The 22,358-nt window shown below is 45.6% G+C and overlaps 1 protein-coding gene across 1 annotated transcript in view; it reads right to left on the bottom strand.

Annotated features, from left to right (window-relative positions):
- Window positions 1-598: 598 nt before the first annotated feature.
- Window positions 599-22,358, bottom strand: part of CFDP1 (craniofacial development protein 1) — a 136,033-nt gene continuing 114,273 nt past the window's right edge. The window contains exons 6-7 of the mRNA XM_055299595.2: window positions 11,706-11,864; window positions 599-930 (exon numbers count right to left, since the gene is read on the bottom strand). Coding sequence (XP_055155570.1) covers window positions 840-930; window positions 11,706-11,864 — 250 coding nt within the window. The 3' untranslated portion in view covers window positions 599-839. The remainder of the gene's footprint in view (window positions 931-11,705; window positions 11,865-22,358) is intronic.

Raw genomic sequence — 22,358 nt, forward strand, 5'->3', positions numbered from 1 at the left:
CTGCTTTATTAATATGAATGGTCTCTATCCCTCTTTCCCTCTTCACTGAAGATGTTACTCTCTTACTCTCCTCCCCACTGTTCTGCAAAGAATGTCTGACTCTAAGCAGGAAGTTTGGAATTCACATTTTCTTATGAGTATAAAAAAGAAAATCCTTCAGAATATTCTTTGACAAACTAAAAATTAATGAATTATTGAAGTAGGAGCATATCTGAATTTAACTTTTCTTTGGGAAGAGGAAAAAGGCTGAAGGGAAAAAACAGCTAATTCAGCAATAATATATCCTTATTTTCAGCCTTACATCCCCTCAGTAGGAATCCATTCAGGAGAGAGATCAGAAGAGAAGCCCAACTGGAAATGAGAACAAGCTGCGAAGGGGCCTGGCGTTCCAGTCACTCTAGGGAGCCGCCTCCTCTAGGTCTTCGGGGCAAGGCTGGCTGCAGAAAGAGCCTCTTGGCCCCAGAAAATTCACACCCAGGTTGGTCAGCTGTCTTCACCATGCCTGGCAAGACCTCTGCCAGCCTGGACAGACCTGGAATGTGCTGTCTTGAACTGGGTGGGACTTTGCAGCAGAATAAAGGGAAGGTGAGTGAGGTCATCATCTTCATCATCCTCTCACAGGACCAACTTTTATTTTATTTACTCATTTAAGGACAAATTTTTAAAAGTAAAGTGAATGAAACCATTTGTGATTAAGATACATAGACAGAACTTCAATGTAGAAAAAAAAAGACCTTGCTGGGAAACAGATGATAAGAAACACTGTAAAACATTTCACAGACGCACAAAAAGCTCACATTGTAAACAGGATTAAGCTGCTCTTGATTTTGCCCGTAACATCAAGGTTTCATTTTGCTCAGCCTGAGATCTCGCTCAATTTCAAACTGCCTGTGATCCACTCGGTCGAGGAAGGCTTTCCGTTCAATGTACCTAGAAGAAGATGAAAACAGTGTTTGTCAGTAGAATCCAGGAGGAGAAACTCCTCCCCTGCATGGTCCTGTCCCCCAGGGATAAACTAAGTTACAGTAAATGGTGCCGAGAGTGACCACCCATGACTCTTCCAGTACAATCCAAACCACTCACATTTGGTCTAAACAAGGATGGTGAAAATAAAAGGAAGGCAACAGCTTATCAATGGGAAAGTATATTAGAGGCTGGGTGGCAGGAAGATCTTGCAATTTTCTAAAAAGACTTTAAGAGAAGAAGAACGAACACCGGTTTACACAAGCATGGGTTGAAGTCCTAGCTCTAGCTCACTGATTAGCTGGGCAAAGGAATGAACATCTTTGAGCCTCACTTTTCTCTACGGCAGCATGGTGATGCTGTATTTCTTGGCTTTAGTGGTGTGTTGAATTGGTGGGTAAGAGAAAGCTACACCTGCTGCATACATACATCAAAACGTGAAAAGGGGGCATGTGGTAATGAAGGAAAGAAGACAGTAAAAATGACCTCACAGGGCTGCTCTGAAGGTGAAGTGAGCTGAGGTTCATAAAGTGCACACTTTAGAAGCGATTTAACTGCTTTGAGCTCTTTTCTTCCCCCCATCCTTTTCTCCTCTCTGCGGTATCCTCCACCCTGTTTGGGTCTAGGTTGCTTCTGCTGACAGGAGAACTCTTCCCCTAAATGCCTCTAAGAGAATGAGGTTAAGGGCCTCTGATCTCTCCTTTCAAGGATCCCCTTGAAAGGTGGACACTCTGCTCCCTAATCTGGTTGGGTTCAGCAAACTTTCCCTTTGTCCTCCAGGCAGGACAGGAAAGCAGCAAGGGCTGAAGCACAGGCTGGCTGCTTAATGAGACACAGCTGCATCTTAATGCACCTCCTCACCATAAAGTGTGCCGCGATTGGCCTGGGGGGAGGAGATCTCTGCTGCTAATTAATCTATTGAGAGAGCAAAAATTGCCACCGAAAATGGGAGACATAATTGAATCTCTGCACTAATTTTTTTGTTGCACTGTGGAAAATATGCATCTGTCATTACAAAGTCATTACATTTATAGTGAGAATGCTACCAGGTTCAGAAACCTGTGTTCCCCTGCTGAGTCCAGGGCCTTGCTTTCCCTTCCAACAGCATCCTAGGAAGTACCATCCATCCTACCTCATTTCCAGCTAGGCCTGACTACCCTGACCCTTCTGGAGGGCTGGCCAGAAATGTACAGGCTCTGAGGCCAGATGGCTGGAGGTTTGAGTCCTGTCATTTGCTGTCTGTGACTCTGCAAGTCACTTAACCTTGCTAGTTCTGTTTCCTAATCTGTAATAATGATAATAAATAATGGCTAGTCATCTCCACTCTGAAGGACTGTTGTGTGGATTAAATAAAATAGTGTCTACATCACACGGGGCACAGAGCAGGTGCTCAATAAAATGGTAGGTAATGTTGTTATCATGGTTTTAGGAAGCCAGCTTCCAACAGGCTCCTAAGGACAGTATATGGCCCAAGTCTGGACTTATGGTTTCACCAGTGAGGAACCAAAACACCTGGTCTGGCTCAGGTACTAAGCTGCTGTGTCAAAACTGTCAATGAGGCCAGAATGGCTGGAAACACAATGACAGGGCCTGCTCTTAGGTTTGATAAAAGCCCTTGGGGTCAGGGTTGTCAGATTTAACAAATAAAAATACAGGCTGCCTGGTTGAATTCGCATTTCAGAGTCCCTGACAGTCAGGGAAGCTGCAGACAGCATGGACCCCTTTAGATAAAAAGAGAAAAAGGGAAGATAGGTAGGTAAGTGTAGACATCTAACAACAAACTCACTTCCCACCTCCCACTAAGAGACCCGTTATTCTCAAGGGGGGGCTGCTAACCAAAATGGCCTCAGAAGCATGTTCACTACAGCTGGTCATCTTTCCACTCCAGCCCCACCAGCCCAAGGGAGGCTCACTACCACGGGGACCAGGATTTTGACAGCACTGCACTTTAACTGTCCCTTGGAAGTGCTAGCAGAAAAAAGAGAGGTGAGCCTCAGCATGAGATCTTGCTGTGCTGTTGTTGGCCCGGGGGTGTAAGAGGAATTTAGGGTATGTTTCAAGAGCCATCTTCCAGTGCTACCTGTCTGGGAGATCAGGTGGAGGGAAGGAGTAAGTATGTGGCTTTAAGCATTTGGGGTCTTTCTTCCTGACTTTATTTTTTTGAGACAGGGTCTTGCTTTGTGGCTCAGGCTGGAGTGCAGTGGTGCAAACACAGTTCACTGCAGCCTTGACCTCTCAGGCTCAAACAATCCTCCTGCTTCAGCCTCTCAGATAGCTGGGACCACAGGCACACACCACCACACCTGGCTAATTTTAAATCTTTTGTAAAGATAGGGTCTCTCCACGTTGCCCACGCTGGTCTCAAACTCCTGGGCTCAAGCGATCCTCCCACCTTGGCCTCCCAAGTGCTAGGATTACAGGTGAGAGCCATCAGGCCCAGCCCTGACTTTCCTGTAAATAAGAAGTGACACTTAAATGAGGATGCTAACTGGGTATGAATAAAGGTCCTGCACGTTTCCAGAAGCTGTGTTGGGTCCAGCTGACTTTGAGACTATCAAGAGTGAAGCCCAGGTTGGGTGTTAAACAGGCAGGTGCAGTCGGAGTTTAGGTTTAGGGACGCCTCAGGCAGCAGTGAGGGGAACACATGCAGGATGCAACTGAATTCTCAAGGGCAACCCAGACAAAGGCCATCAAGGCAGGTCTGGTGACTATTCCCCGATTCACAGCCATCTGCAGGTGCTAACAGGATGCCTGTGATGGCCTTGGTTTACTGCCAAGAGCTGACCATGAACAAAACTACTTGATATGGACTCTCCCACTGCCAAGAGACAGAAAAGGTGCTAAGAATGACAGTAGCTCTGACATTTAGTTTTTGTGTGACTTTGGGCAAGATACTTAATTTTCTGTGCCTTTTTTTCCTTCTCTGTAAAACAGAATAACAATTACAATAACCCTCTGGCAATACAATGAAACTGTGAGAAGTGCTTTGTATACAATAAAACAAAAAATAGCTATGGGAGTTGTCATGGGCTTGGGGTTCTTGCTTCCCATTTCTTTTGTGTGTGTGTGTGTGTGTGTGTGTGTGTGTGTGTGTGTGTGTGTATGTGTGTTTTTAGTAGAGATGGGGTTTTGCCATGTTGGTCAGGCTGGTCTTGAACTCCTGGCCTCAAGTGATCTGCCCGCCTCAGCCTTCCGAAGTGCTGGGATTACAGGCGTGAACCACTCTGCCCGGTCTTGCTTCACATTTCTTCTGACTTGACTTTACCTCTACAGAACCTCAAAACCCAGGGCAACTGGAACAGAGACCAAGAGACTAAATGTCCCTGAAGGAGGATGGGCTCATTAGGAAGGCCACCTCCTCAAAGGTGGCCACTGAGACTCAGGACATTTTCATGCACTTTAAGTGGGTCACGGTCCCAGAACAGACCCACCTGAGGAAAAGTGCAATGGGAATCAAGGCTCTTGCTCTTGATGTATCCGGGTGCTTTTCTGGCCTGTGTGCAGCCCTTTTGGGGGCCCAGCATGACTCAGCCCAGTCCACAGAGAAGCCCAGTGGTGGGGGGTGCCTCATCCCTTTCTGCTCCCATTGCCTTCTGTGGCCCATTTAAGAGGCTCTTCACTTTCTTTAATAAAATATGCTAAGAACCTAAGGGATTTTCTAGTTTTTCCTTTTAGAACCAGGTTAGGCACAACAGGCTCTGACATCTTTTGAATCTTCCAACCCAAATTATTTATCTGTCACCAATTTCCCTGAGATCTAGGCCAATGAAAAGGGAGGGAGAAATGGAAGAAGAGGACAAGAGAAGGGTAGAAAATGCTACTAGGGAACATGTCAGTACAAGGCGAGCATCCCAAATCCAAAAATCTGAAATCTGAAGTCCTCCAAAATCAGAAACTTTTAAAGCACTGACAAGACACAAGTGGAAAATTCCACACCTGACGTCTTTGCTTTCTGATGGTTCAACGTACACAAACTTTGTTTCAAGCACAAAATTATTTAAAATACTGCATAAAATTACCTCCAGGCTTTGTGTATAAGGTACATATAAAACAAATGAATTCTGTGTTTGTTTAGACTTAGGTCCCATCCCCAAGATTGCTGATGATGTGAAAGCAAATATTTCAAAATTGAAAACGGTCTGAAATCCAAAACACTTCCAGTCCCGAGCATTTCAGATAAGGGATATTCAACCTGTATCTAGAACCCACCCTGCAGGAGGACAGAGGGCCTTTGAGGGTGGTAAGGCCCAACGGAGCGCTGACCCGACGTGGTCACCCTGGCTGAAGTCCCTCAGATGCCTCCTGCACCGCTGGTCAGGAAGAGGGAGAGCACAGGGAAGTGCAGGGAAACCTGAGGCAGTCACTGAGGACACTCCAAAGCTGCATTACTATCATGCTGCCCAGACAAAGCCAGCATTCTGTTCCCCAAGTGAGCATTCAAGGCAGCACAGATACAGGACAAAAAGTGGGTAAATGCATTTGCCAACACCACAAAGCAATGGGCTACGGAAGCACTCTGAGGCTAGAATAAAGCTCTGGGAATGATGTACAGAGATATGGACTTTGCTGCCTCGAGAAATGCAATTGAAAGAAGCAGTTTGCCCAATAGTACACCTACCCCCTTCCACAGAATTTAACTTGCAAACATCTCAAGGGTTAGACTGGAAGGGCAGTTTCTAATTAAGTTTCTTCTCCACTGCCTTCTTCCCCTATCACCTCCAGGTTGTGCTGGTTCTGAAAGAGTGACCCTGAGAGGTCATGAAAATAGATTTTTTTGGAGAAAGAAAATTATTTTCTCCAGTCCCTCCTTCATGCCTCTCCAACTCACAAAAACACCTGGTCTCCAATTGTAACCTTCAATTGATTGGTCAGACAGCAGCAGCTGGCACTAGCCAGCGTTTCTCTTCTCTACGCATGGATTCCTCCCCCAAGTCAGTTTGCCCCCGCCTTAGCACTGCTAGATGCCAAGCTGCCGCTGCTGATCACCACCAAGAAACCTGTGTAATGGGTTACAGGACTGCAGGGCTGATCCTGGAATGCTGTACTGGGCCCTGGGAGTCTGGAGCTCAGAAGAAAAGCAGCAATTCTTTGCTGGACAGATGACTGTCTCTGGTACAGGCACTTCAACCAACTCTGCTGACTGAAATGACGCCTGGATGGAAACATCATTCTGACATATTATGCTCTTCTTTTCTGGGTGATTAATTCTAATCCTACTTGGCCGGGTGTGGTGGCTCACGCCTGTAATCCCAGCACTTTGGGAAGCTGAGGTGGGTGGATCACGTGGTCGGGAGATCCAAACCATCCTGGTTAACATGGTGAAACCCCATCTCTACTAAAAAAAACAAAAAACAAAAAAAACAAAAAACAAAACAAAACAAAAAACAAAAAAAAACAAAAAATTAGCCAGGTGTGGTGGCGGGCACCTGTAGTCCCAGCTACTAGGGAGGCTGAGGCAGGAGAATGGCGTGAACCCGGAAGGCAGAGTTTGCAGTGAGCTGAGATCGCACTACTGCACTCCAGCCTGGGGGACACAGCGAGACTCCGTCTCGAAAAAAAAAAAAAAAAAAAATTCTAATCCTACTAGACCGCCAAACAAAAGCCATGACTATCTGCTAGCTAATGGGATGGGTGTTTAGACACTGCCATGGTGCAGCACCTGCTCTGGGCTGGTAACAGAATAGGGAACAAGATGTTGCCCTCAGGGGCTTACCATAGATGAACAAAACATGACAACATGCATCAGATGATAGTGTCATGGAGAAAATCAAACAGGGTAATGTGACTGAGGGTTCCTTGGGTGGGGGTACTCTAGAATGCCATCCGCATAGAGCCCTGGATGACAAACCAGAGCCTCCTGGGGGAAGAGCACTACACAGAGACAGTGAGGCTGGGCTGCAGCGAGCTGGGGGAGAAGGGGACAGAGGTAGGCAGGGAACAGCTCGGGGAGGGCCTGGTTAACACTGATTTGAAGGGCCACCGGGGAGTGTTCCGCAGGGAAGAGATGAAAAATGGTATTTTTAAATGACTGCTTCCGCTGCTGGATGGAGAATGGATGAACGGGTACAGAGGTAGAAGCAGGGAGCGGAGCAGATGTCTGCGGCCTGTACTGGGGTGGTGGTAGTGGGGCTGCACGAATAGAAATAAGCTGAAGTATTTTGTGATGAAACCATCAATTGGACTTGTGGGATGTTGGTGGAAAGACAGGAAATCAAGGATGAAGCCCAAGTTTTTCTTTTTTTTGAGACAGAGTTTCGCTCTTGTTGCCCAGGCTGGAGTGCAACGGCATGATCTCGGCTCATTGCAACCTCCGCCTCCCGGGTTCAAGCAATTCTCTAGCCTCAGCCTCCCAAGAAGCTGGGATTACAGGTGCCCACCACCACGCCCGGCTAATTTTTGTATTTCAGTAGAGACGGGGTTTCACCATGTGGGCCAGGCTGGTCTCAAACTCCTGACCTCAGGTTATCTGCCTGCCTCGGCCTCCCAAAGTGTTGGGATTACAGGCGTGAGCCACCATGCCTGGCCCCAAGTTTTTCTTTTAACAGTAGGGTAGACAGTGATGTGCCATTTTCTAAGAATTCTGAGGAATGAGGGTTCTGTTTATGAAGGGAAAGCAAGTATTTGGTTTTGAAAGTTAAGTTTGATGTGTCTTGGACAACCAGAAGGAGATGTCAACTAACAGCTGAAATGTAAGCCTGGAGCTCAGTGGAATGGTCAGGGCAGGGGATACTTTTTTTTTTTTTTGAGTCTTCGGTAGAGAATGGTAGCTGCAACTTGCAACTAGTGAGCTTTCCTGGGGAGGAAGACATGACTGCCTAGGGCCCAGCCCTGGGATTTCCCAAGTTTAAAGGCCCAGGGAAGGAAAAAAAGCCAGCCAGGGATTCTGGGAGGAGATGCCACCAAGCTCTACTTCCCACCACTGTGGAAAATATTCCTGAAGAGTTGGCAGGAACACATCAGGAAGAAACTTAAAGGAATAAAGCATCTAGCTTTCCAGTAAGGCCCGAGGCGTGGTGGTCAGTAACGGCAGGTGGGAGAAGAAAAGCGAGCACAGGACTCATGGAAAAGGGAGAGGACTCCTATTGATAAACATGCCCAGCCTTTCCTCTACTTATTTAATTCCCGCAATAATCACGAGAGGTATATTAAAATGTTTGTACTTTATATATGAGGAAAATGGGGCTAGTACCTATGGTATGGGAAGAGCCAAGATTTGAATTGTTTATTGTAAAACATAATATAAATACAGAAGAGTGCATGAACTGGGCAAGGGCAATGAATCATTATAAAACAAGTGCTCGTGTGGCTCTGACTTGGTTAGAAGTAGAAGGCTGGAGCCTGGAGGAGGTGCCTGTGTAATTCTTCCCCAAAAACCTGCAGCTCACTCAGGTGACAGCCTGCCCAGAGCCTGTGTCTGTGTCTTCATTTCCTTGCTTTAAGTTTCTTTTTTCTCAACATTAGAGTTTTGTTGTGTCTTTTTTTTTTTTTTTTTTTTTTGTAAAGAGACAGGGTCTTTCTCTGTTATCCAGGCTGGAGTGCAGTGAGTAGCTGGGACTACGGGTGCGTGTCACTGTACCTGTCTTATGCCTCTAGAATTTTGAACCTGTGGTCTAGTGATTCTCAACCTTGGCTGTGCATGAGAATCACCTGAGAAGTAAAATTTAAAGATGCAGATATTTGTGACCTACCTGTTCTAGACTCTTGATTCAGCAGCTCTGTACAGAGGTGGTCACCTGAACTTTGGAAAATGTCACCAGAGGATTCTCATGCTCAGCCAAGGTGAGGAACAGAGCACCAGTCCCTTCGCTGGCCTAGGGGCTGGGCTCCTTTAATCCATCTGCAGGAGCCAGAAAAGGATAGTGAGTGGAGATGTGGGGCTGGGCACTGAAGAAGGCAGGTGAGAAGGGCTGAGGCAGAGCACAGAGACAGTAGATCTGCACTGGAAGCATCACATCTGTGGAATCTGGCTGGGCGAATGAGGGGAGAAGCCTCAAGCAAAGGAGGGAAAAGCAGAGCATAAAGGAGGATGATATTAGTTAGTTGTTCCCTAACCCAGTTATGTGACTTTGCACTGCCTGAAAAGTTCTCACTAGGCAGATGTTCTTTTTAATCTTGTTTTCTCTTCCAGTCTACATTTTGTTAACTCTTCCTATCTTTAACAGCACCACTCCTTACTTTTTTTTTAATTGAAAATTTTTATTTTTTGGGACAGGGTCTCACTCTTTCGCCCAGGCTGGAATGCACTGGTGCGATCAGAGCTCACTGCAGCCTCAATCTTCTGGAGGTGAGCGATCCTCACGCCTAAGCCTCCCAAGTAACTGGGACTACAGGTGTGTACCACGCCCAACTAATGTTTTTGATTTTTAGTAGAGGCAAGGTCTTGCTATGTTGCCCAGGCTGGTCCTGAGCTCAAGCAATCCTCCTGCCTTGGCCTCCCAAAGTGCTGGGATTGCAGGAGTGAGCCACTGCTCCCAGCACTCCTTACTTTTCTAAGACTTCTATTAACTCAAAGCAGAGTGAACACTGTCCAACTCATATAATCAATATTCAGAGAAGCAATAATGTGTAGCACACACTGATAGTTCCTCTGCTGTCTCAGATCACTGTGCAAGAGTGGAGAACAGGACGGAGCTGCGAGTTAGTGGAGCTGAATCTGAATGGAGAAGTATGGGGCGCATGTCAGAGCTGCCACTCGTGAAGAGACAACACTGCACTTCATCCGGGGTCTTCCCCTGATCACTCTGGCTCCCTCTCCCTGTCCTGTAGCATTCCAGCTTAGACTGATCTAGAAGTCTGCTAGTTAAACAGCTCAGGAAGCTGTTTAAAATGTTTTTTTTTGGGCTGGGCATGGTGGCTCACGCCTGTAATCCCAGAACTTTGGGGGGCCGAGGCGGGTGGATCACGACGCCAGGAGTTTGAGACTAGCCTGCCCAACACGGTGAAACCCCATCTCTACTAAAAATACAAAAATTAGTTGGGCGTGTAGGCGCGTGCCTGTAATCCCAGCTACTGGGGAGGCTGAGGCAGAAGAATCGCTTGAACCCGGCAGGCAGAGGCTGCAGTGAGCCAAGGTCATGCCATTGCACTCCAGCCTGGGTGACAGGGTGAGACTCCGTCTCCCAATAAATAAATACATAAATAAATGTTTAGGAAAAAAAAAACCATACTGGTCAGCTTCCAGGTTCATTTAGATAATCTTGAAGCCTAATTTAGAAATATGACCCCCCCAAATAAATCCTTTGCCTGTCATTAATAACCTGAATGAGCTGGGTGCAGGGGTGTGCCCCTGTAGTCCTAGCTACACAGGAGGCCGAGGCAGGAGGATCATTTGAGCCCAAAAGTTTGAGACCAGCCTGGGCAACATAATGAGACCCTGTCTCTTAAAAAAAACTTGAATGACTTGGACTTAATGCAAGCCTTTATGTGACAGGTGTTCTGTAAAGTGCTTTATGTATATTACATATACGTAAGCAATACATATATTATCTCATGAGATTATCACAACCACATAGTGAGGATGGTATCATTATCCCAGTTGTATTGGTAAAGGAGCTGAGCCTCAGAGGTGTCCAGTATGCTGGTGGAGAAGAGCTTACTGGTAAGCAGCAGAGCTGCCGAGCAGCCAGGGCTCTCTGGTGGGACACTCAACATTTCCTTTCATGGCTAGGGGTGAGGACTGTTGATTTTGAGCCATGAAGCCATTTCTGTGGTAACTTCCTTAGTGCCTCCTGAGGTCCGTAAGTACTTATGAACACCTTTTCTTTCTTTTCTTTTCCTTTCTCTCTCTCTCTCTCTCTTACTTTCTTGAGACAGAGTCTTGCTCTGTCACCCAGGCTGGAGTGCAGTGGTTCAATCTTGGCTCACTGCAACCTCCACCTACCGGGTTCAAGTGATCCTCCTGCCCCAGCCTCCCAAGTAACTGGGATTACAAGCGTGCACCACTATGCCTGGCTAATTCTTGTATTTTTAGTAGGATGGGGTTTTGCCAGGTTGGCTAGGCTGGTCTCGAACTCCTGACCTCAAGTGATCTGCCCGCCTCGGCCTCCGAAAGTGCCGTGATTACAGGTGTGAACCACCATGCCTGGCCACCATTTCTTTCTTGATTTTTTGTTTAATCACCAGTAAGACAAATATGACAAGGAAAGGACCCTTTTTACAACTGAATACATAGGTTATGAACATCCTCTTTGTATTCCACAGCAAAGAGAAAGAGGTGCAAGTGATGGCCTGGGGTGCTGTCTGAGGGCGTGGCCTATCACACAGGCTATAGCCAAGGGTAAAGCCCCACCCTGGGCCATAATGACACAGACAAAAAAAAATTCACAATAATGCAACATCTAGGCATTCCATTGGCTCAGTTTTTGATGGATTTGAACTAGTTTGGCTTCTCAGAAGGAAAAATGATTCAGATAAGGCCAAGGCTGCTACCGTGGGCCAGATCCAACCACTAGGCAACTTACAGTTCATTGGAGCTGTAATTCAGCAAATTTAGCTTGGCAGACATGACTGGCCCTGAGAGTACTCCTCATATGCCCCGCCTTCCCTCCACCCGCAGTGGCCTTCCCAGTGACAGGCCCTGCCCCACACTGGAACAGAGCCTTACTGACAAACCAAAGTGCTCACATTTTTAGTTCCATCATGAAAAGCTCCTGCTTGCTTACAGTGGGCAGTTTGTCTCCAATAAATCATTTGATTTCAGGGTTCTGAGGATTTTCCAAGGCATATAACCTACTTCTTCTTACCCCTCTTTCCCTCGATTATGGATAGCCAGTTCTTCACCAATTCCCTCTTCCTCCTTGAAGTTCTCCCAGTCCAGTTTGGACTTCTCAAGGGTGCTCATTTTCTGCTTCTTGGCACCAATTTTCCCCAAAAGGCTGCTCATGCCACTTGATCTTTTTAACCTAAGGAAAGAAAATATGAAAGATGTAGCAGGTAAAAACTCTGATCTCTAGATTAACAGTTTTTTTGATGCAAATGGGAATCCCCTAGATTGGAGCCATTTACCTTAGTGGAAGCCATGTTCATATTTGGGGCATTTCCTTCCTGGTGTGGAGGGCACTGTAAGTAAACTGGAACTCTAATGTGCTTTTCCTGCTTAACACCACTGTCTGCTCTCCTGACCTGCGAACAGGAAATCCTGCCTCCTTCAGACCTCTGTGGGCTCTGTGTGGCAGGTCTCTGCTTGCAAGGAGGGGAGGAGCAGCGCTTCAGGCAGGGCTTTGGAGTCACATGCCAAGGTCCAACTTCCAGCTTAACTGTGTGACTCTAGGCCAGTTATTTACTGCATGTTCCTTGGTTTCCTAATCTACAAAGCAAATGCTTACTCACAGGCTGTGGTGTATCTTACACGTAAAGGGCTAAAACAGCATTTGGCACAGCGTCAAGGTGCAATAAGCATGAGCTACTCTGAGTCACTCTCATCGTTTAAGCTTAAAGCCCCAGGGGGTTCTTTTAAGAGAAAGAGAACCAGTTCCCAACACTGATGAGTGAAAAGTCACAGTACTGTAAGAGGGTTCTAAAATCAGTTTCCTTTCAACTCCTGTGAGTTGAGCCCTGGTTTTTTCCAGGAGGTGGAGAACATTCCTCACTCCGAACGCTCACACGGGGAATGTACAGCCTGTGCTCCACTTGCTGGTGATGCTATCATGGACAGTGGGAGAAACCCCAGATGCCCAAATTCAAGTCTTGGCAGGTCAAATGTTTCCAGTCATTGTTAAACATATGAGATAAAATAAGAAAAGCAAAATGCAGGTAAGATGGTATGAGGGAAGGTTTGGTCTCTTTATGAAATGAAACGAAATCATCTACCAGCATGTAGGAACTTGGAAGTTATTTTCAGCCTCATGGGGATATGCAAGAAAGTTAAACATTTTTTAAAAACTATGAGCTAATGTCACATGGTCTACTGATAATAATACCTTTACTTGTCTAGAATGTTTGCTCTCCAAGTGCTTTTGTAACCATGATCTCATCTAACTCTCACTAAGGCCTGTGACACAGGACCCAGTCTCAGAGTTGGAAGGGATCATCTTCGAAATAACCTAGTATCACCCTAACCCATTCCGAAACCCCACGTCCCTGCCGCACAGCAAGGTGAACGACTACTCACCCCTGTGCCTGGGGTGAGCCAACAGGCCAACGTCCACACTGAACACCAGACTGCTGGGACTGAACAACGACCCTAAACATTCTCATTCTATTAACTTTAGTAGAGAGGATGTCAGCTTCCCTGTTTGTGTCACACGCCAGTACATGCTGAGCTTAAGATCAACTCAGAATAGGCTGGGCAAGCTTCATCATTGTTGTATTAAGTTGGACAAATAAACAAAGTTCAGAGAGGTTAAATGATAAAACAAGGGTCAAAGCAATAGACAATGCAGATCCGGGACAAAGCAAGATCTCTCTCTCAACTCTCAGAGTGGTGCACTGCGCTATCTCGCCTCCAGATGAGAAGTGACTTGAGAGATTTTCTCATTAGTTACTTTACTTCCCAGTTTGCTTAAGAGAACTCCAAATAGCTCTTTATGAGCTTTCAATTCACATCTTCTAAGCACTGTTTTCCAGACAACTCAACCCTTATAATGTCATATGTGCGCGTGAGCGCACGCACACACACACACTCTTTCTCTTTCACCATTTTACCAGGAACGGAGCATGAGTGGGGATATGGAAACTTACTGTGTCTCAAATCTTTTTCCTTCTCATCTTCCTTACTGCTACTGCCCGACTTCTCATTTTTATATCACCTGGATAATTGAACAGCCTCTTTACTGGTCTCCCTGACCTGTTTTTCCCCATCCTCACTCAATGGCCCTATCCTGGTATCTACTGACATGCTGTAATTAGACTGAATTTTCCAAAACACAAAGCTTATCATGTCTTTCTGCTTAAATGTCTCTTCACTGACCCCTTTTTATTTTTATTTATTTTTATTTTTTGAGACAGAGTTTCTCTCTTGTTGCCCAGGCTGGAGTGCATTGGTGTGATCTCGGCTCACTGCAACCTCTGCCTCCCGGGTTCAAGCGATTCTCCTGTCTCAGTCCCCCAAGTAGCCGGGATTACAGGCGCCTGCCACCACACCTGCCTAATTTTTTGTATTTTTAGTAGAGACAGGGTTTTGTCATGTTGGGCAGGCTGTTCTCAAACTCCTGATCTTGGGTGATCTGCCCACCTCGGCCTCCCAAAGTGCTGGGATTACAGGTGTGAGCCGCTGCGCCGAGGCCCACTGACCCCTTTTTAAAACATAATAATTAAAATAAATTTTTATGTATTTACTTTTTTAGAGACAGGTTATCACTCTGTTACCCAGGCTAGAGTACAGCAGTGAAACCACAGCTTACTACAGCCTCAACCTCCCTGGGTCAAGTGATCCTCCCACCTCAGTCTCCTGAGTTGCAGAGACTACAGGTGTGTGCCACCACGTTCAACTATCTTTTTTATGTTTTGTAGAGACAGGGTCTTGCTATGTTGCCCAAGGCTGGTCTCAAACTCTTGGACTCAAGCAATCCTCCTGCCTTGGCCTCCCGAAGTACTGGGATTATAGGCACGAGCCACCATATTAAGCCTTATCTCAGCTTTAAAACCACTTCCTCCAGGAAGCCTTCCCTAACCTCTGGATTAGGTGCCCCTGGTGGTATTTCTATCATACCAGTTCTTTTCATATGGGAACATTGATCTTTTCTTTAGATGCTTGTGAACTCTTATTTCAGCTGCAGCTGCACTAAATGGTTCTGGGCAAGTGCAGACTCACTGTTGACAACACCCCAACAAAAGCATATGCCTGAGGACTTTCCATTTCTGGCTGCAGGGTCTCCTCTGAGCCTGCCTGCATGCCACAAGTACTGCCCGGACAGGTGGTGGAGCTCAAGCCACTGGGGCTAGCCTGAAGGAACACAAAAGCTGGTGGTTAAATGGCCAGCCTCCTACCCTCACAAGGTAGTTGTAGGAGGTGGAATGCTTCTCAGAAGTTCTGGTGGCATCAAGCCCTCATGGCCTTGGCATTGTACTCTTATATTGACTTTTCCTCCTTCCTTGTCTCATTCTTTCCACCACTCACACCTGCTTCCTGGGATCACTTCCCAAATAAACTCCCTGCACTCAAAATCCTTGTCTTACGTTCTGCTTTGAGGGGACTCTAACTAAGGCTTTTAGGAGAAAAATTATTTTCCTCGGGTAATCTTTATCTTTCTGTGGCTATTTAAGTCCCTGTGTCTCCAAACCTCTCTACCCATTGATAGAGTTCTGCGAACAGTGAGCACTCAATTAAGTCAACAATGTCACCTGGATTACAGAACCAACTCATGGAAGAGAATCAGATCTTTGTAGAACAAAGTATTTTTTAGAGCACTTCTACACTGGAGATTTTAAGGGGAACAATTCACTTTCATTCTCCCATCAGCTCTCAACAGCCCAGGGTTCCCCATTTAATTTGGGCAGCACCACAGGCTATGTATGCCACCTCTCCCCTTCAGCCTACAGCCCCAGTGGTATTCCTGGGTTGGGCCATCTTTTTGACGAATTACTTTGAGAAGTCTATGAGAAACTTGATTTTTTGATGCACAGCAGTGAGAAGGTTTCCAGAAAAGGAAAAAAACCATAATACCCCTTTGCCTTGCTCACCATTAAACATCAGTAAAATGTCACCTGTGCTATTATGCTTTTGGGGAAGGCTTCCAGCTCTCCTTTCACTGGGTCATTAACAAGGTGTAAGATGTCCTAATGTGACAGTCTCTAAAGCAAAATGATCTGTCTTTTATTTGAGGCTAAATCAAAGTGAATGACACACTGATAGCAACAGCCAGAACACACAGGGGGTTCATCATAACCAGGAGACCAGCAGCTTCTTCCTAGAACCTGGTTGTGGGCTCCCTCAGGGTTCTCAGCCCTCCCACTCACCCTCCCACCCTGAGAGGGGTTTCAGTGTCCTAATCCTGGCGTCATTTCAGCACAGCTTTCAGAAAGGCAGATTTACTGTGATCTTGCCCCTTTCTCTGCCACGAAGGTACAACAACCAGGCTTTCAGGAAGCCCAGGCGGGAGAGAATCAGTCTCTGGGCAGGGGCCGCTGACCCTATTCTGAGAAAGAACACAGGAAAGCCTACTTCAGCCACGCACCTCCCTCTGAGAACTATGGCTAGCAGGGGACAAATCAGCACTGGCTCTCCAGGCATCTGGCAACTGTGTATATTGGAAAACTGTAGAATGGGGAAGTCAGAATTCCCTTGGAGATTTGTTTTCATCAAGAACCAATCCAGCCGGTGCTGTGGCTCACACCTGTAATCCCAGCACTTTGGGAGGCCAAGGTGGGCGGATCACGAGGTCAGGAGATCGAGACCATCCTGGCTAACACGGTGAAACCTCGTCTCTACTAAAAATACAAAAAATTAGCCGGGCGTGGTGGCGGACGCCTGTAGTCCCAGCTACTCGGGAGGCTGAGGCAGGAGAATGGCATGAACCCGGGAGGCGGAGCTTGCAGTGAGCTGAGATCACGCCACTGCACTCCAGCCTGGGTGACAGGGCAAGACTCCATCTCAAAAAAAAAAAAAAAAAAAAAAAAACCCAATCCAGTTCCAGACCAACAGAACCACTGGTTTCTTTGTTCTTTATCCTAAGCCGTAGGGCAAGGTACTGCCAGAAAGTCTGCTTTAACAGACCACTCTCCAGACAACAGTACTTCATTGAGTCAAGAGACTCCTCACCCACCTGTTGCAAGTCAAAGTTCAAAGAAATGCACCATGCATTTGCTCACCCAGATTACATCCAAATGTTATGCTGAGGCACTCTGGAATGTTATTACCAAGATGTTTCCAATGTCACAATGGCATTGCAACCACCTCCTCCTGAACATCACATGACTTTGTTGACCTTACTACCATAAATTTGATGTAAAGACTAATCCTGTTCAAGGAGTGTGGACTTTGCTCTCACCAGCCAGCTTCCGTGCCATAAGAGAGAGTGGCTGAGTGCAGCTCATACTGGTGAAAGAGACACTTATTTTCCAAGCTTATCTTTCTTGCATATTTTGTTCAGTTATCCATCAATCAGCAATTATCTTCAACTCCCTTCCCACCATGCCAGACCAAGACCTATCATAACACCAGACACCAACCAAGACCTTGATTAAGAAACTCAGAAAAGTAAAAGAGACCCAGAATGTAAAATGACAAGTCATCTTTTTCCTTTCTAGGTTCAAAGTTTATAATGAAAATTTTCTAGAACTTATTCTGCTTCTCTTTAGCAAAAGAAATGTAATTTTAACAAAAATGTCATATTAACTAAACAATAAACTTCATCCTGTTGAGTCTGTCATAGAGATATTACGGTAACTTGTTTACTATGCTCCATGTCCATCAGCACTGACTTGGATTTGTCCAACCGATTTATTTTGTAGCAAGAGCACTGTTCTATCTGACCACTCTCAGCAATGCCTGGGATCCTGCTGTTTGTTTAAAAGAGGTACTGGAAAGGAGCTGGGAGAGTAACTTGCCAAGTGGAAAGGCTGACAGGGCTTACCAACTGTTTGTGAAGGATGGTAGAAGATCTTTCCTGGTGATCTTTAAAATCATCCCCAGGTACCCAGCTGTCTCACAGAATAGAATTTTAGGTTTGGAAAGGAATTCAGAGTCATTCATTCATTGTATTCATTCAACAGAGATTACTGAGAACTTACTCTCTACCAGACACTGTGCTCAGAATGGGGATATAAAAATAAACAAAGCTTAATTTTCGGCTTCAAAACAAAAATCTAGTGGAGGACAGATCAACATACAGGCAAACTGTAACCACATATTATGAGCGCACAAAAGAAGAAGAGCTGAAGGCATGTTTAGTCTAATCTCCTTATTTTATAGATCAGTCAACTAAACTCCAAAAGGTAAAGAAACCCGCCCAAGTTTACAGCAGGAGACTTGGGGTTAGTACTCAGTGCTTTTCACGCCCAGACTACTGTCTTTTCCACCTTGCTTGGTGCTAGATTTAAGTCCAAGTAGCTGGGACTATAGACATATGTCACCAAACCCAGATAATTTAAAAAACATCTTTGTACACACGGGGATCTTGCTATTTTGCCCAGGCTGGTCTCGAACTCCTGGCCCCAATCATCCCACTTTGGCCTCTCAACGTGCTGGGATTACAGGTGTGAGCCACTATGCCCAATCTACTACATTTTTAATGAATTAAATCCTCATTATTTGACAATGGACTTACCCAAACACTATTTTTCTCATAACAAAATATTCAACACTACACTTGAACTGACAGACCAGTACCAAAAGTGGACCAGCAAGGATAGGGTTAACATGTGTACAGAAGCACCACTGACCTTTAATCCAAACTTCAACAAGTGAAGGCTGGATTAAGTCTATGCCTTCCATCTAATAGCCTGCATAATCACTAAAATGCAACTTATTTGGAACAAAAATTCTCTGGCAGAGATATGCAGTTTCCTTAGTATTTGTCATCTGCTTACAATGTAGGAACGGACCTTTACAATTTTTTTTTTTTAAAGAAATAGAGTCTTGCTATGTTGCCCAGACTGGTCCCGAACTCCTGGGCTCAAGCAATCCTCCTGCCTCAGTTTCCTAAGTAGCTGAGACTATAGGCTCACATGACTGCATCCATCAGGAATTTTTTTTTTTTTTTTTTTGAGACAGCAATGTCGCCCAGGCTGGAGTGCAGTGGCGCGATCTCGGCTCACTGCAAGCTCCGCCTCCCGGGTTCACGCCATTCTCCCACCTCAGCCTCCCGAGTAGCTGGGACCATAGGCGCCCGCCACCACGCCCGGCTAATTTTTTGTATTTTTAGTAGAGACGTGGTTTCACCGATTTAGACCAGGATGGTGTCGATCTCCTGACTCTGTGATCTGCCCGCCTTGGCCTCCCAAAGTGCTGGGATGACAGGCGTGAGCCATGGTGCCTGGCCCATCAGGAATTTTTGTAGCTCATTCATGAACTATTAACATTGTCCAGAGCCACGGAAGGTCTGACATTGGCCTGGAACTCTGAGAAATAGGAAGAAAGCAAGCTTATGAAGATAATTCTTCGTTGAGGGCTGTCGGTCTTGAACCAATGTTTCTCTTTCACATTTTCTCTGGAGTTAGCTAAAATCTGTAATACTAAAAAGTACAACTCAAATCCCTAGGCAAATTTCACTACCCACCTGTATAAATCTCTAAGTAATCTCCCCAAAGCCCAAGATTAGACCACTCAAGGAAATGGACTGGAAGCCACTGATGGCATATTAGGGAGCTAGTTTAACTCCCATTCACTTCTCAACGCTGTATTGACAGTACTCTACGGGACAACGGCCTCAGGAAAGCAGAAAACCAGAAGTATGACAAGAAGTTCCAAAGATTTTTAAACCTTTTGTGGCTTGAAAAATTGTCAGTACTTTTAGATCTATTAATAAAGTTGATAACAGTGCCAGCAAAAAAAGTGCCATCTATCAGCAAAAGGCAAAAAGAAAAGCTGGCAAGTAGCAACAGCTTTACCATTTTTTTATACAAATAGAAAATGATTTATTCCTCAGTTCTATTGTTCTTTGCTAAGCCAATAATGAAGGGCACTTACAGTTGTCTGATTTGATTTCAGCTGCTCTACATCTTTATAACGTGTGTCTAAAACATACCTGTTTTAGTGACAGAAGTCCTGAATTCTAATATCTCCAGAAACATATTACAGGAAGCCCTTGCCAACCCTTCCTTCCAGGTGTTGTTGAGCAAAGGTGTGTTTTGCCCTGTTCTGGCCTCTCGGCTGACTGTCAGGGAGAACTAAGAAATTTTACCTGACTTTGGTGCTATTTAAATGAAGAGCTCTTCCTATATAAGACACCACCATCCATTTGTAATTACTAAGACATGGACTGTTTTCCCAAAAGCAGTAGAGGTACTCTAAATGCACAGACTCCTAGTCTCCTATTATAATCAAGGACATTCATTCTGAGAATGTCACATAGGTATAGGGGCTCTGAAGTGACAGTGAAACGGACTTTTTCTCTGGGACAAGCTAACTAACCTGCTGGGCAGTCTCAGTACTAGCACCAAGAGAAAGCTAACATTCTGCTCTGTGAAGAACAGTCCTTTACTGGTCTATTGTTCCATTGCAACCAGCCAACTCAGTGGCTTTGTGTCTCTTGCCACAAAGAGTAATGTGTTGTTTGTGTTTATTACTCTGCTTACTTCAGACCTTTCAGAGAAGCTCTACGTTTGATAAGTGTCAGGAAAGTGCAGAGCCTCTTCCACACCCTTCCTTGGTGCACGTAAAACATCTGTGGTGCTTGGTTCATGCATCTAATGCAGAGAGAAATGCTGCAGGAAGATGTAAAAGAACTTGTGCTACCAGGTAGGCATGTGAGAGTTTTTTTCGTTTTTTTGAGACAGGGTCTCGCTCTGTCACCCAGGCTGGAGTGCAGTGGCGTGGTCTCGGCTCACTACAGCCTCTGCTTCCTGGGTTCAAGCGATTCTCCTGCCTCAGCCTCCTGATAGCTGGGATTACAGGCGCCCACCACCACACCCAGCTAATTTATGTATTTTTAGTAGTGATAGGGTTTCACCATGTTGGCCAGGCTGGTCGCCATGAGGCCTGGCCTCAAGTGATCTGCCCGCCTGGGCCTCCCATAGTGCTGGGATTATAGGCATGAGCCTCCCTCCGCGCCTGGTTGGCATGTGAGTTTTAAGGTGTGCGAATGTTCATTCCACTCTTGCTTCTGAGGGATATTATATGGTGAAACATGCCTTAGTTCTTCAGAAAGCAAAATATCATCAAGCTGTCTTCTCTCTTTGCATGTATTCCCTTGAATTACATTAAAAAAAATTCCATAGAGAATCTCAAGTTGAAAGTTTGAGTTGCTGCCCCTAACTAAAGCAAATGAGATGTCTTAAAGTCAAATGAGTGAGTGTTCAGTGTTCATTGCTTTTTTATTTTTTTTAGACGGAGCCTTGCTCTGTTGCCCGAGCTAGAGTGCAGTGGTGCGATCTCGGCTCACTGCAACCTCCGCCACCGGGGTTCAAGCAGTTCTTCTGCTTCAGCCTCCCGAGTAGCTGGGGTTACAGGTGACCGCTACCATGCCTGGCGAATTTTTGCATTTTTAATAGACATGTGGTTTCGCCATGTTGGCCAGTCTGGTCTCGAACTCCCGACCTCAGGTGATCCGCCTGCCTCAGCCTCCCAAAGTGCAGAGATTACAGGCATGAGCCATTGCACCTGGACTTGTTCATGGTTATATTTGTCTATTTGAACAGAAAGAAAAGGAAGTGAATAACTACCTTCAATGGCAGTAAGATAAGTTACTTAATGGGCTACAAAAAGGAATACCAATACATGGAAGTACCAATACCTGCTACAACATGGATGGATCATGAAAACATTACGTTACGCAAGAGAAGCCAGGAACAAACGACCATATATTGTATGATTCCATTGATATGAAATGTCCAGAACAGACAAACCTACACAGACAGAAAGTAGATTAAGGGTTGCCAGGGTCAAGGAGAAATGGGGATAGGAGTTGAGGGTGGTAGCTTCTGACAGCTAATGACAGATAAAGGGTGCAGGGATTCTTTTTGGAGTAATGAATATGTCGTAAGTTGTAGTGATGCACAATTCTGCAAATATACTAAAAGCCATTTAATTGTAGACTGGTATGGGAATTACACCTAAATAAAGCTGTTTTGAAAAATGATAAATGACTACTTTTTCTCTGGGTACTGGATTTATATGCTCAATTTATCTTTTATCATTCAGAAAAATAAAAGGAAATAAAGGAAAATATTTTTATTTATTTATTTTTGACATGGAGTCTCGCTCTGTCACCCAGGCTGGAGGACAGTGGCGCAATCTCAGGTCACTGCCAACGCTGCTTCCTGGATTCAAGCAATTCTCCTGCCTCGGCCTCCCACGTAGCTGGGATTACTGGCACCTGCCACCATGCCTGGCTAACTTTTGTATTTTTAGTAGAGATAGGGTTTCAGCAAGTTGGCCAGGCTGGTCTTGATCTCCTGACCTCAAGTGATCCGCCTGCCTCGGCCTCCCAAAGTGCAGAGATTACAGGTGTGAGCCACCATACCCGGCCAGGAAAATATTATTAAAGGAAAAATGTGTTTCCTGGATTCACAAAAGCATCACAAAATTGGGCCATCATTTGGCCAACCTAAAGAAAGGCTTCAGCCTGGGCGACATGGCAAAACCCCGTCTCTACAAAAAATTTGCCGGGTGTGACGGTGTGTGCCTGTAGTCCCAGCTACTTGGGGGCTGAGGTGGGAGGTTTGCTTGAGAACGGGAGGCGGAGGTTGCAGTGAGCAGAGATCATGCCACTACACACCAGCCTGGGTGACAGAGTGAGACCCTATCTCAAAAAAAAAAAAAAAAAAAAAAGAGAAGGGTTTCCCAGCACAGCAATTTA

This window comes from Symphalangus syndactylus, chromosome 11 (genome assembly GCF_028878055.3).
Source record: "Symphalangus syndactylus isolate Jambi chromosome 11, NHGRI_mSymSyn1-v2.1_pri, whole genome shotgun sequence".
NCBI lineage: Eukaryota > Metazoa > Chordata > Mammalia > Primates > Hylobatidae > Symphalangus > Symphalangus syndactylus.